General features: G+C 45.1%; 1 protein-coding gene across 4 annotated transcripts in view; it reads left to right on the top strand.

Annotated features, from left to right (window-relative positions):
- LOC118391197 (voltage-dependent R-type calcium channel subunit alpha-1E) overlaps positions 1-15,185 on the top strand; it is a 121,263-nt gene that overhangs the window by 74,321 nt on the left and 31,757 nt on the right. For all 4 annotated transcript variants that reach the window (XM_052458081.1, XM_052458080.1, XM_035782361.2 and 1 more), the window contains exons 7-15: positions 1,509-1,612; positions 1,834-1,949; positions 2,084-2,137; positions 6,970-7,059; positions 7,433-7,642; positions 7,900-8,012; positions 8,702-8,814; positions 9,121-9,252; positions 9,762-9,831. In XM_052458081.1, coding sequence (XP_052314041.1) covers positions 1,509-1,612; positions 1,834-1,949; positions 2,084-2,137; positions 6,970-7,059; positions 7,433-7,642; positions 7,900-8,012; positions 8,702-8,814; positions 9,121-9,252; positions 9,762-9,831 — 1,002 coding nt within the window. The remainder of the gene's footprint in view (positions 1-1,508; positions 1,613-1,833; positions 1,950-2,083; positions 2,138-6,969; positions 7,060-7,432; positions 7,643-7,899; positions 8,013-8,701; positions 8,815-9,120; positions 9,253-9,761; positions 9,832-15,185) is intronic.

The following is a 15,185-nucleotide window of genomic DNA, read 5'->3' as shown; positions in this document are numbered from 1 at the left end:
CAATAAAAACTAATTTACCAACATTTCTGAAAGTGGAAACAGTATATAGTGTTTTGGAGTGAAACTCTTCATATGTACACTTACACAGACTCTTAGTCAGTCAGTAAGTCACTCACAAACAAACCGATCCATCCACTTCATTGCAGTCTGCTAAAACAAGGTTGAGTACAGATGCTGCTCTTTATTGTTTTCATTGCATTCTCTGATACAGAATCCACTTACTGCCATACAGGATCCAACCTCCCCTCTCATGTTGGCCCAGAGCTAATCAATACTTCTGTTCTCTCTAGGATTGAGACACCAGCAGGCAGTTGTTGCCTCATCCTCCCTGCTGCACACTATATCCTTCTGTTTTATTTAACGCAGATCAAATTGCTTTTCAGTTTCATATATATCCATTATGTTCCCCAAAGTCCACATTCAGTGAAAACCGTTTATACAGTGAAAACCGTTTGTGAATCGTGGACAAAGGGAATTGTCACATGGAGGTAGAGAACAGAAAAGGCCCCCTCATAAAGTTATTGAGAGCTCTGTATAACTGTGAAACTGAGAATTTGGGGTACAGCCTAATAGCTTGTTAAAGACTACCACTCTCTGACTCTGAATGCTGCTGTCTGATAAAGCACAGATACCCAAGGTGCAACAGCATGCAGACAGTGCACAGCAGGTCAATGGAACTCAAGCCAGTACGCTTTACACTGGCTTTAGTCAGGAGCTCGTCATAGCCATGTTTACTTGTTAACAATTGCTTGGGATCGTGGTAACACCACCTTTTAGATAATTAAGGGATAGCTCACCCAAATTACCAAATGACACATTGGTTTCCTTAACCTGTAAGCAGTCTATGGACAAGCTAATCCATGCCATGCTTTGGTCTTATTTCCCTGGGACTGTTTCCAAATGCTGTTTAAGCATTTGTGGCACCAATCCCAACCAGGTCCTAGCACCAATGTTAGCATTTTTCACACATCATGTCCAAATCATCCAAAAATATCTAAACTTGATTGTGAAGATCAACAAAGTCATAGATGATTTGAACATGGTTCACACAAAAATATAATATTGGTACCATGACTTTGTGGTATTTGTGCCGATATTATACATTTTTGTGTGTGTGGACGGTATCTGGAGCCCAGACTGTTTACGGCTCCGTCTGCAGCTCTGCACTGCCTCAACGCTTCAGGAGCATTCCCTCTGGTTCCTCTCTCATGGCGTCCCACTCTCACTAATGGATGAATAAACTCTGACTGTAGGATGGAACAGAGCCAGAGACATGCATGTCCATATTGGGCTCAATCCTGTCTTGAGACAGGACTGTAACTTGCACTTTGCACAAATCATGCATTGATGATGATGTCAAAACATGATTTATAATCATGGGTCTCAGGTGCAGAACAACAATGTGGGGCTCCATTTTTTGTGTTGGTATGTAGTATAACAACACAGTGCTTTCTCCTGGATTCAATAGCTCCTGGTTATTGTCTGCTGTTTGTTTTTTATCTCTACAGACCAACGATGCCTTAGGCCCCACGTGGAACTGCATGTACTTCATCCCTCTGATAATCATCGGCTCCTTCTTCGTGCTGAACCTGGTTTTGGGAGTTCTCTCAGGGTGAGTCCAACTTAACATTACAGCCGGGGTGGCTGACATGTATGTTTTCAAAAGGTGAATGCACAATATGCTCTAATTAACTGCATGGGAAGGAGACAAGGTTAGAGTCTCTCTCCTCCACACTACTTCTCTCCCATGGTGTCTGAATGATGCAGAGAAGAATAAGCGCTGAACAGCAGGTCCCAGAACAGTCATTATCTGCTGTTGTGTTTGGCTTGCAGGGAGTTTGCCAAGGAGAGGGAGCGGGTGGAAAACCGCAGGGCATTCATGAAGCTCCGGAGGCAACAGCAAATTGAGCGGGAACTCAATGGCTACCGAGCCTGGATCGACAGAGCAGGTACTAAAACCACTGTCTGTATTACACTATAGACCCAATACATGTTATGCTTTTAAAAGGTTACCTCAGAAATGTCCTTAATATTTACTTTCATACTGTATGAATCAGACTTCATTGTTGGGTCTGCTTTGCAGAAGAGGTGATGCTTGCGGAGGAGAATAAGAATTTAGGACCTTCCGCTCTTGATGGTAAGAATGGAAAGATGGCCCCATTGGTTATATTGTCTTTAGACCCCTGCATTAGTTTACAGTTTATCTGTCTGTACTGGATTATTGGCATTCTGTTTTGTACACATGACTGTCTACCATGAGAATATTTCTCATCTGCCTGTCCTCTAAGACAACCACACATAACCACACATAACTAAAACATTGGCTGAGACTGAAACATATAATTTGTAGAAAATTGTAATTGTTATTTGTAATTTAATAATATCATATTACCCTATGCGCTGTGCATGATACATACAGTGGGGCAAAAAAGTATTTAGCCAGCCACCAATTGTGCATGTTCTCCCACTTAAAAAGATGAGAGAGGCCTGTAATTTTCAATGACAGACAAAACGAGAAAAAAAATCCAGAAAATCACATTGTAGGATTTTTTATGAATGTATTTGCAAATTATGTTGGAAAATAAGTATTTGGTCAATAAATAAAATGTATCTCAATACTTTGTTATATACCCTTTGTTGGCAATGACAGAGGTCACACGTTTTCTGTAAGTCTTCACAAGGTTTTCACACACTGTTGCTGGTATTTTGGGCTATTCCTCCATGCAGATCTCCTCTAGAGCAGTGATGTTTTGGGGCTGTTGCTGGGCAACACGGACTTTCAACTCCCTCCAAAGATTTTCTATGGGGTTGAGATCTGGAGACTGGTTAGGCCACTCCAGGACCTTGAAATGCTTCTTACAAAGCCACTCCTTCGTTGCCCAGGCGGTGTGTTTGGGATCATTGTCATGCTGAAAGACCCAGCCACGTTTCATCTTCAATGCCCTTGCTGATGGAAGGAGGTTTTCACTCAAAATCTCACGATACATGGCCCCATTCATTTTTTATTTTACACGGATCAGTCGTCCTGGTCCCTTTGCAGAAAAACAGCCCCAAAGCATGATGTTTCCACCCCCATGCTTCACAGTAGGTATGGTGTTCTTTGGATGCAACTCAGCATTCTTTGTCCTCCAAACACGACAAATTGGGTTTTTACCAAAAAGTTATATTTTGGTTTCATCTGTCTGACAATATGGCATTCTCCCAATCTTCTTCTGGATCATCCAAATGCTCTCTAGCAAACTTCAGACGGGCCTGGACATGTACTGGCTTTAGCAGGGGGACACGTCTGGCACTGCAGGATTTGAGTCACTGGCGGCGTAGTGTGTTACTTATGGTAGGCTTTGTTCTGGGATTTTTGCTCACCGTTCTTGTGATGATTTTGACCCCACGGGGTGAGATCTTGCATGGAGCCCCAGATCGAGGGAAATTATCAGTGGTCTTGTATGTCTTCCATTTCCTAATAATTGCTCCCACAGTTGATTTCTTCAAACCAAGCTGCTTACCTATTGCAGATTCAGTCTTCCCAGCCTGGTGCAGGTCTACAATTTTGTTTCTGGTGTCCTTTGACAGCTCTTTGGTCTTGGCCATAGTGGAGTTTGGAGTGTGACTGTTTGAGGTTGTGGACATGTGTCTTTTATACTGATAACACGTTCAAACAGGTGCCATTAATACAGGTAACGAGTGGTGGACAGAGGAGCCTCTTAAAGAAGAAGTTACAGGTCTGTGAGAGCCAGAAATCTTACTTGTTTGTAGATATGATTTTCTGGATTGTTTTTCCTCATTTTGTCTGTCATAGTTGAAGTGTACCTATGATGAAAATTACATGCCTCTCTCATCTTTTTAAGTGGGAAAACTTGCACAATTGGTGGCTGACTAAATACTTTTTTGCCCCACTGTGGATAACCACACATTGTTTTACTTAGGTAAGTGCTAGCGAGGAAAAGTAGGTGTTTTGATTCTCACTGTTACTTTCAGTCTCTCCTGAGGCCTGATATGTATACATTATGTCTCATTGAGTGTTGGAACTTACAGTACAATCTGTTTGGTTGACTCTGAAAGTCATTTACTAACACTTTCTCATGACAGTGTAACTACTTTGAGCAGTTTTGTCTCGCAATACTCTTAAACGTGTGTGCTATCCTGTTTTTGTAATATATCTGGGCTTGTGTGTACTCACGATATACAGTACCAGTCAAAAGTTTGGACTAACCAACTCATTCAACTCATTATTTTTACTATTTTCTACATTGTAGAATAATAGTGAAGACATCAAAACTATTAAATAACACATATGGAATCATGTAGTAACCAAAAAAGTATTGGTAGCCACCATTTGCCTTGCTGGTTCCATTAGTGCAATTCTCTCAACCAGCTTCATGAGATAGTCACCTGGAATGCATTTCAATTAACAGGTGTGCCTTCTTAAAAGTTTATCTGTGGAATTTATTTCCTTCTTAATGCGTTTGAGCCAATCAGTTGTGTTGTGACAAGGTAGGGGTGGTATACAGAAGATAGCCCTATTTGGTAAAAGACCAAGTCCATATTATGGTAAGAACAGCTTAAATAAGCAAAGAGAAACAACAGTCCATCATTACTTTAAGACATGAAGGTCAGTCAATCTGGAAAATGTAAAGAATTTTTAAAGTTTCTTCAAGTGCAGTCACAAAAACCATCAAGTGCTATGATGAAACTGGCTCTCATGAGGACCGCCACAGGAAAGGAAGACCCAGAGTTACATCTGCTGCAGAGGAAACGTTCATTAGAGTTACCAGCCTCAGAAATTGCAGCCCAAATAAATGCTTCACAGAGTTCAAGGAACAGACACATCTCAACATCAACTGTTCAGAGGAGACTGCGTGAATCAGGCCTTCATGGTCAAATTGCTGCAAGGAAACCACTACTAAAGGAAACCGATAAGAGGAAGATAATTGCTTGGGCCAAGAAACATGAGCAATGGACATTAGACCGATGGAAATCTGTCCTTTAGTCTGATGAGTCAAATTTTGCGATTTTTGGTTCTTTGTGAAGCGCAGAGTTGATGAACGGATGATCTCCCCATGTGTGGTTCCCAACGTGAAGCATGGAGGAGGAGGTGTGATGGTGTGGGGGTGATTTGCTGGTGACACTGTCTGTGATTTGTCTATAATTCAAGGCACACTTAACCAGCATGGCTACCACAGCATTCTTCAGTGATATCCCATCTGGTTTGCACTTAGTGGGACAATCATTTGTTTTTCAACAGGACAATGACCTAACACACCTTCAGGCTGTGTAAGGGCTATTTTACCGAGAAGGAGAGTGATGGAGTGCTGCATCAGATGACCTGGCCTCCACAATCACCCAACCTCAACTCAGTTGAGATGGTTTGGGATTAGTTGGACCGCAGAGTGAAGGAAAAGCAACCAACAAGTGCTCAGCTTATGTGGGAACTCCTTCACGACTGTTGGAAAAGCATTCCAGGTGAATCCAGTTGAGAGAATGCCAAGAGTTTGCACAATTCTTGAAGATTATAAATACATTGTATAATAATATTGAAGACATCAAAACTATGCAAAGCTGCATCAAGACAAAGGGTAGCTACTTTGAAGAATCTCAAATATAAAATATCTTTTGATTTGTTTGACACTTTTTTGGTTACTGCATGATTCCATGTGCGTTATTTCATCGTTTTGACGTCTTCACTATTATTCTGCAATGTAGGAAATAGTAAAAATAAATAAAAACCATTGAATGAGTAGGTGTGTCCAAACTTTTGACTGGTACTGTATATCTATTCCAAAGACATATTTAGAAGCAAATCTTCACAAGAATAGCTATGCCCAAAATACCATTGTTGTTGCTTCTGATGTGGTGTACTTCAAAAACAACTTTGGTTAGGATTATTGAGGACCATGCATGCTGTACCCCCAAAATAATCATCTCTGCTACCTCAATATCAATATGGACTTTTAAACCTTCAAGACAAGCCCATGCACAAAGCTATGCCTCTATCAAGTGAAGCATGATTCCCCCCCCCCCAACAAACAAACAAACAAATCGTTTTTATTAAATGTTGATTGACAGCTCCCAAGAGGCTGTCTGAATGGAATACAGGCGGTAACCATGGTGAGGAACAACTTCTATTCTACACTTACTTGCCACCTTTTGTTCCTTTTCAACAACTCAGTCTGACTTGAACATTTAAATAAAGCCAGCTATTGTTCCACAAACCACACTTACAAATAAACCACGAGCCATTCTGAACTTCAAACATTTAATTTGGCACAAGCGAACCAAAAGTAGCCGTAAAAAGTTCCAGCTGTTCCAGTGGAAACAAATTCAGAAGATGTAATAGCTTTGAGAGAGTGCGCCAGTGTTGCCATAGCAACTCAAATTAAATGTCTGGGTGTCAGCCAGTGTGTGCCTCATGCAAACACTATTGGTTCACTGGCTTATTAAAAGGGAGAAAGTCTAGGTAAATATTAATAAATAAATGAGATTCTAACCAAAAGGTGGTGGGGGTGTACGAGGGTTGGCTGGAGGAAGAGTTCAACTTACCCTGATAATTCATGGTTATTTCCGCATTAGGCACATATAAAATTATATGTGTGCATCAATACAGCTCTTTTGAATGCTTATGGTATGATATTGTCTCAAACGTAATGTGAGTGTGGGTTATAGCCCAGATAATAGAACCAACAAAAACAACGATTAGTTGAAGTTAATAACAATAGATGCATATTTTAATAACACCATGTTGCTGTAATCTGTTGCACATGTCTACTAAATGCATATGTTTGTACTCTTGTTTCACACTACCCAGAGCACCAAACACAGTGGCATGTAAATGCATTTATTATTTTCACCATTCTCTTCTTGTTAGTAATGCCCTCATGATCTTGTGTGTCTCATGACATGTTTGGAGTGTCAGACACGTTGTGTTTTGTGTGGGCTTTCTGCGGGGTGACAATGTGAAACCTTTGGCTGCAGTGCTGAAGAGGACCACCATCAAGAGGAGAGGGGTGGATGCCGTCCATCGGGGCCCAGAGGAGGAGCAGTACGGTGACATCTCTTCTGTGGGTGAGTGTGTGTGTGAAGCCACTGAAAAAAGCTGTATGTTGTAGCTAACATCCCAAATGGTTGAATGATCTGCCATCAGGCAACAGGCACCCCCTCCGTATTAGACTCTGTAATTACAGAGGAGATTGTCATTGTCGTATTGGGAATAAGACTGGAAATGGCAGCTCATCAGTTCCAGCCATCATTACATGTTACAGTCAGTGGCGAAGCTAAATGGACGAGAAGGCCTTTGGCTCTTTGTTTTCCTGTTGGAGAAATTGTATCTATTGTGCAAGTGAAACAATTGACAGAGGAGAGATCTAAAATATACTGTCTTGTGATTGCACTACTAGGGGGATTTTAGTAATGATCTTAAATGGGCTGTCCCCTCCAGGCATCCCGATGACCAGAGCCAGCATCAGGAGTGCTAAGAGAGGACCCACGGCTTATTTCAAGCGGAAGGAGCGTCTGCTGCGTATCTCTATCCGCCGCATGGTGAAGACACATACCTTCTACTGGACCGTACTGGGCCTGGTGGCCCTCAACACACTCTGTGTGGCCATCGTCCATCACAACCAGCCCCACTGGCTGTCTGTGTTCCTCTGTAAGTCACACACACACACACACACACACACACACACACACACACACACACACACACACACACACACACACACACACACACACACACACACACACACACACACACACACACACACACACACACACACACACACACACACAGGTACATACCATCATCTCCATCCAAAATAAATCAAGTCGAGTGACATTAATCTTTGAGATGATTGTTTTCTGCTGTGTTTATGAGTGTTGTTGTTGCTGTTGTTGTCTGCATTTCAGACTATGCAGAGTTTCTCTTCCTGGGTCTGTTTCTCACTGAGATGTGTTTAAAGATGTACAGCCTGGGTCCCAGACTCTACTTCCACTCCGCCTTCAACCGCTTCGACTGCGGCGTGAGTCCCTTTATTTTTCTGCCTCATCTCTAACCAACATGGAGACACCATGCCAGATGGAAAGACAGGGACATACTATAGATTATAACATTTCCCCCAGTACGAGGGAGTGAGAGGAAATGCTTAACTTAAAACATTGGACAGTGACTTAAAGGGGCAATCCGCAGTTGTTGCTTCCATTTTAAGACTTATGAATTCATTATATATACTCATTGATTCTTGAAGAATATAAATGCAACATGAGCTTAGTTCAACCGTTGTACCCCATCAGAACCGAATATATAAACTGTTTTACTCCTCAAAATGTGCTTAAAACAAGAATTGTGACATCTTGGATGGTCAGTCCTTGCATCAGTCGCTCTGTCTTTGAATGAGTGGCTACATTTCTCCAGACCCATCCCTCAGAATTTTTGCCAAAACCGATGTGGGGTGTCTGCTTTGTTAATTTTTGTTAACAAAATTTTTGTTAACAACAAATTGCACCTGTAAAGACTTTTTAATGAAAGTGACACTGATGGGTGTAACTTAGTTAATGAAGTGCAGTAAATGTCCCTGTTCTGTTTCTGTCACCTCTGCACTCAGCTGTGAACGGACATTCTTTGTCTCTCTGTATACTTACTGTATGTTAAAGGCTGCTGTTGGTGTGCTGGTACATCTGGTGACTATGTTGTTTATGGCTCTGTTGACAGGTGATAGTGGGCAGTATCTTTGAGGTGATGTGGGGGTTCTTCAGGCCTGACATGTCCTTCGGCATCAGTGTGCTGCGCGCTCTCCGTCTGCTGAGGATATTCAAGATCACCAAGTTAGTCCAAGGCCTCCTCATTGGTTTCTAACATTCTTCCTGCAGTATGCAATGAGGCAATGCACTGGCACCTAGCTATCAATGTCCTAGATTATGAAGATGCTGGGTGTCACGCCTGTGTGATATTTGTAGCCTCCTGCTAGGGATAGGATATACAGATAAGTGTGTTCATATCCAGGCTGGCTACAAATAATTGAAAACACTCACAATAGCAACATTTAGACACTGTTAATTAAGCAATTTGTCTCTTATTTCGACGGAATTCAAATGCACCCAATCCCGCCCCCGGTTGGTTGTGATTGACAGGTACTGGGCGTCGCTGAGGAACCTGGTGGTATCTCTGATGAATTCTATGAAGTCCATCATCAGCCTCATCTTCCTCCTCTTCCTCTTCATCCTGGTCTTTGCTCTGCTGGGCATGCAGCTATTCGGTGGCAGGTACTGTACCATAGACACAAGGACGAACTACTACTGCCCGTCTGTCAGATCTCATCACAAACTATGATGGACATTGGCAGTCAATGTAATCAAAGTGGATGTAGTACAACTGATTGTTTGATTTGTGTCACCATGACCTTCTCCTTGTGACATTTGATATTACAGAGGACATTCTCATCCCCTGTGGCAATGTAAAAACACCCTGATAGGGCTCAGTCTTTCCCAAGAAGATTCTGTCACACATCAAGTCTTAGCTGTTGTGCCGCTATGTTCCCACGGATAAAGGACCATTTCTGTGAAACTGTCACTTCAATGAATGCAGTGCATGCCGGAGACGTATGTTGCCTGGTCACTGGAGTACAGAAAAGAAAACAGACTTTGTGGAAAAAGTCCCCCCTCTATTACCGAGAAAAGGAAAATGTTTTCTCTCTCTGGGAAAAAAAATATTTTAAAATCCTGGCTCAACTCGATGTCCTCTCTGTCCTCTCTGTCCTCATCCTTCTATGCAGGTTCATCTTTGAAGACTACACTCCTACAAACTTTGACACATTTCCTGCTGCCATCATGACTGTCTTTCAGGTCTGGCTCAATTCAATTGTTTTGATTGAGTAAAGTTTTGTGTTTTTGATTAAGGTAACAAAGCTTTGCATGTGGAAATCTTAGAGTCCATATAAATAGTTGGATTGTCATGAATTTACAGATGATCTACTCTGTAGCTTGTGAGAGAATCCTGTGATACAGTATGTGGTATTTCCAGTCGCTAGTGAAATTCTACACACCCCTTGCACAATCTTAACATTTTGCTGTCCTAAAATGTAAAAAATGTACATGTATTGATTGTGTGTCTTCACACCCCAGAGTTAAAACTTGGAGGAAGCACCTTTGGCAGCCATTACAGCTATGAATCATTTTTAATAAGATTCTACCAACCTTGCACAACTCTACCAACCTTGCACAAGATGGAGCCGAAGAACATAGCTGACGTTTTACATTCTCCCAAACAATTGTGCAATTTTGTTCTTTTTTTGCATTTTGTGTAACTTCTTTTTTCACTTATTGTGTACATAATGTTGCTGCTACCGTCTCTTATGACCGAAAATAACTTCTGGACATCAGAAAAGCGATTGCTCACCGGACTGGAAGAAACCTTTTCCTTTAACTAGTACTTCGAGAAGGATATCCTGCTTTCACTGGAATAGGCCCAGATCCACGCCTTTTGCGTAAAGAAAAGACGCTGGAAAAGGGGACGCAGATCGGGGATCCTTCTGAGAAGCCGGAGACGAGCGAGTAAACTCCCAATGCTTTCCATTCTCCTTGCTAACGTGCAATCGTTAGAAAGTAAAATTGATGACCTACTATTAAGATTATCCTACCAACGGGACATTAAAAACTGTAACATCTTGTGTTTCACCGAGACGTAGCTGAAAGAAGAAACGGCCAATAGAGCTGGTGAGATTTTCCATGCACCGGCAGAACAGAGACCCTACCTTGAGGAAGACGAGGGGTGGGGGTGTGTGTCTTTTTGTCAGTAACAGCTGGTGCGTGATGTCTAATATTAAAGAAGTCTCGAGGTATTGCTCGCCTGATGTAGAGTACCTTATGATAAGCTGTCGACCACACTGTCTACCAAGAGAGTTCTCATCTCTATTATTCATAGCCGTCTATTTACCACCACAAAGCGAAGCTGGCACTAAGACCGCTCTTAGCCAAATCTATAAGGCCATAAGCAAAGAAGAGCGGCGCTCCTTGTGGCCGGGGACTTTAATGCAGGCAAACTTAAATCAGTTTTGCCACATTTTTACCAGCATGTCATATGTGCAACCAGGGGGGGGAAAAATTAATCCTAGACCACATTTACTCCACACACAGAGATGCATACAAAGCTCTCCCCCGCCCTCCATTTGGCAAATCTGACCACAATTCTATCCTCCTGATTCCTGCTTACAAGCAAAAACTAAAGCAGGATGTACCAGTGACTCGCTCAATACGGAAGTGGTCAGATGTTGCGGATGCTACACTACAGGACTGTTTTGCTAGCACCGACTAGCATATGTTCCGGGATTCATCCAATGGCATTGAGGAATACACCACCTCAGTCATCGGCTTCATCAATAAGTGCATCGATGACATCGTCCCCACAGTGACTGTACGTACACTCCCAACCAGAAGCCATGGACTACAGGTAACATCCGCATCGAGCTAAAGGCTAGAGCTGCCGCTTTCAAGGAGCAGGAGATTAATCTGGATGCTAATAAGAAATGCCGCTATTCCCTCAGACAAACCATCAAACAAGCAAAGAGTCAATATAGGATTAATATTGAATCCAACTACACCGCCTCTGATGCTCGTCGGATGTGGCAGGGCTTGAAAACTATTACGGGCTACAAAGGGAAACCCAGACGCAAGCTGCCCAATGACGCGAGCCTACCAGACGAGCTAAATGCTTTTTATTAATCTCCCGTTCCAACACTGAAGCGTGCACGAGAGCACCAGCTGTTCTGGATGACTGTGTGATAACGCTCTTGGTAGCCAATATAAACAAAACCTTTAAACAGGTCAACATTCACAAAGCCGCTGGGCCAGACGGATTACCACGACTTGTACTCAAATCATGCGCAGATCAACTGTCAAGTGTCTTCACTGACATTTTCAACCTCTCCCTGACCGAGTCTGTCATACCTACATGTTTCAAGCAGACCACCATAGTCCCTGTGCCCAAGGAAGCGAAGGTAACCTGCCTAAATGATTACTTCCCCGTGGCACTCACGTCGATAACCATGAAGTGCTTTGAAAGGCTGGCTCACATCAACAGCATCCTCCAGGACACCCTAGACCCACTCCAATACGCATACCGCCACAGATGACGCAATCTCAATCCCACTCCACACCGCCCTTTCTCACCTGGACAAAAGGAACACCTATGTAAGAATACTGTTCATCAACTACAGCTCAGCGTTCAACACCATAGTGACCATGAAGCGCATCACTAAGCTAAGGACTCTCGGACTTAACACCTCCCTCTGCACCTGGATCCTGTACTTCCTGATGGGCTGCCCCCAGGTGGTAAGAGTAGGCAACAACACATCTGCCACGCTGATCCTTAACACTGGGGCCCCTCACGACAAACGGGGCAACAGGGGCAACAGAAGTTGAACAGCAGAGGGGCTAATGACTTTGCAGATGGGAAATGGGCCAATAAACCGTGTGGACAGCAATACCTTCTGCCCTAGCCGATACCGGGGAGCCAGGGTCCAGTGGCAATCTACTTGTCGTCGATACCTGGAGGTGGTCTTGAGGAGGACCAACCGGGCTCTCCTCCAGGTATGACGACAGCGGTGGACAAACATCTGGGCAGAATTTATGCCAACCTCTACTTCCTGCTCAGTGAAGAGCGGGGGCTGATACCCCAGGGAACATTCAAAAGGTGATAGGCCAGTGGCAGAGCAGGGAAGGGTGTTGCGGGCGTATTCAACCAACACAAGCTGCTGGCTCCAGGTGATGGAGTTGGTGGAGACCAGGCAACACAGAGTACAGAGTCTCTAGTTCCTGGTTGGCTCGCTCTGACTGGCTGTTGGACGGGGGTGGAACCCAGATGACAGGCTGGCCGATGACCCAATGAGGGTGCAGAATGCCTTCCAGAACTGGGACAAGAACTGAGGACCACTGTCAGAGACCATGTCTACTGGTAGACAATAGGTCCGGAAGACATACTGCACCATGAATTGGGTAATCTCTTTGGCAGAGGGTAGTTGGTGGAGAGGAAGGAAGTGGGTGGATTTGGAAACCGATGCACCATGGTCAGGACGGTGGTATTGCCATCAGATGGGTGAAGACCATGACAAAGTCCAGGGAGATGTGAGACCAGGGACGGTGAGGAACAGGCAGAGGTTGGAGGAGACCAGCTGGAGCTTGCAGAGGAGTCTTGTTCTATGCAGACACATCAGGGACCATGGTAGGCCACCAAAAGCGTTGTCGAACAAAAGCCAGGGTCCAACGGGAGCCCAGGTGGCAGGCTAGCCTAGAGGAGTGGGCCCACTCCAGGACGGCGTCAGGAACGAACATCCAGTTATCAGCGCATCCGGCTTGACATTCTTGGATCCCGGCCGGTAAGAGAGGGAGAAATTGAACCATGTGAACAGCAGGGCCCATCTAGCCTGGCTGGAATTGAGGCGCTTGGCGGTGCGGAGATACTCCAGGTTCTTGTGGTCGGTCCACGCGATGAACGGCCGTCCCTCACCCTCCAACCGGTGCCTCCATTCCTCCAACGCCATCTTCACAGCGAGAAGCTCACGATTCCCCACATCGCAGTTCTTCTCCATGGCGTTGAGGCAATGGGAAAAGAAGGCGCAGGGATGTAGCTTGAGGTCCAGGGCAGAACGCTGGGACATGATATCCCCCACACCGACATCCGAAGCATTGGCCTCTACCAAGAACTGACGGAATGGGTCAGGATGAACCAAGATGGGAGCTGTGGTGAAGTGATGTTTGAGGTTCCAGAACGCCCGGTCAGCAGCTGGAGACCACATGAACAGAACCTTGGGCGAGGTGAGTGCTGACAGGGGAGTAGTAGGCTGGGGCCAATCCACCACCGCTCTCACCTTCCCGGGATCCATTTGTACATTCCCTGCAGCAATGATGTAACCCAGAAAAAGGAGGATGGAACTCGCACTTCTCTGCTTTTACAAACAGCTGGTTCTCCAGGAGGCGTTGGAAAACCTGTCGGACATGGACCACAGGTTCTTGGGTGGAGCGGGAGAACATCGTTAACTAGAGTCTGGAACACAGCAGGGGCGTTGGTAAGGCCAATTGGCATGACCAGAAACTCGTAGTGACCGCTGGCCATGTTGAAGGCGGTCTTCCACTAGTCCCCTTCCCGTATCTACACCAGATCTGTCCCCCTGGAGCGGCTCGAAGGCCAAGGAGATGAGGGGTAGCGGGTATTCACCGTTATGTCGTTGTGACCCTGGTAGTCGATGCACGGGCACAGGGTCTTGTACTTCTTCTCCACAAAGAAGAACCCTTCGCCAGCGTGAGAGGAAGAAGGATGGATGAATCCTGCAGCGAGGGAGTCCCCAATGTAGGTCTCCATCGCCTTGGTCTCTGGTCCCGACAGAGAGTACAGTCATCCCCGGGGCAAAGTAGTGCTAGAGTCCTGCGGGAGTCCTGCCGAAGCTGGAGTAGCTTCCGGGCCGCCTCTCTCCCGGAGAATGGGGCATCAAACACCTTCTTGACCTCTCCCACAAATTCATCCAGACTGATGCATATGGCCAGCTGTTGCACCATACAGCTCTAGCCCAGGTGAGTGCCGTCCCGGACATCAGCGTGATAAGGTACGCTATCTTAGAGCGGTCCGAGGGTAAAGAGGAGGGCTGAAGCTCGAAGATGAGGGCACACTGAGCTAGAAACGCCTGACAGGTGCCCGAATAGGCTCCCGGGAAGGCAGAGTGACCGGTGAGGCGACGCTGCTAACAGCTGAGGTACTGAGGGGCTGTGAGGTTACAGTCATAGTAGGCTGCCTCTCAGCCAACCCGCGGAATTGCTCCAGCAAGATGTCCAACGCCAAGTCATGACGTTCGGCCAAGGTGTGGACCCCCTCCATGAGGACACGAAGCAATTCCTTGTGCCTATCAATGGTGACTCCTTGGGAGAAGATGGCGTGGCGCAGCTGGTCCGAGTCTGCTGGTTCAGTCATGGCCAGTTCGTACTATCATGTTTCAGGTAAGACCTAGATGCAGACAACGTCGAAGTAACAACAGATTATTAATCCAACAGGGGCAGGCAAAAGGCAGGGAAAAGGTACAAGACGGCAGGCAGGCTCAGGGTCAGGTCAGGCATGCTCAGGGTCATGGCAGGCAGAATGGTCAACAGCGGGGAAACTACGAAAGAGGAACAATAAATACACAAGGGATAATGGGGAAGATGGGCGACACCTG

Source organism: Oncorhynchus keta, chromosome 1 (assembly GCF_023373465.1).
Source record: "Oncorhynchus keta strain PuntledgeMale-10-30-2019 chromosome 1, Oket_V2, whole genome shotgun sequence".
NCBI classification, from domain to species: Eukaryota; Metazoa; Chordata; class Actinopteri; order Salmoniformes; family Salmonidae; genus Oncorhynchus; species Oncorhynchus keta.
Note: the sequence above shows the minus strand (reverse complement) of the source record. Positions and strands in the feature narration are given on the sequence as shown.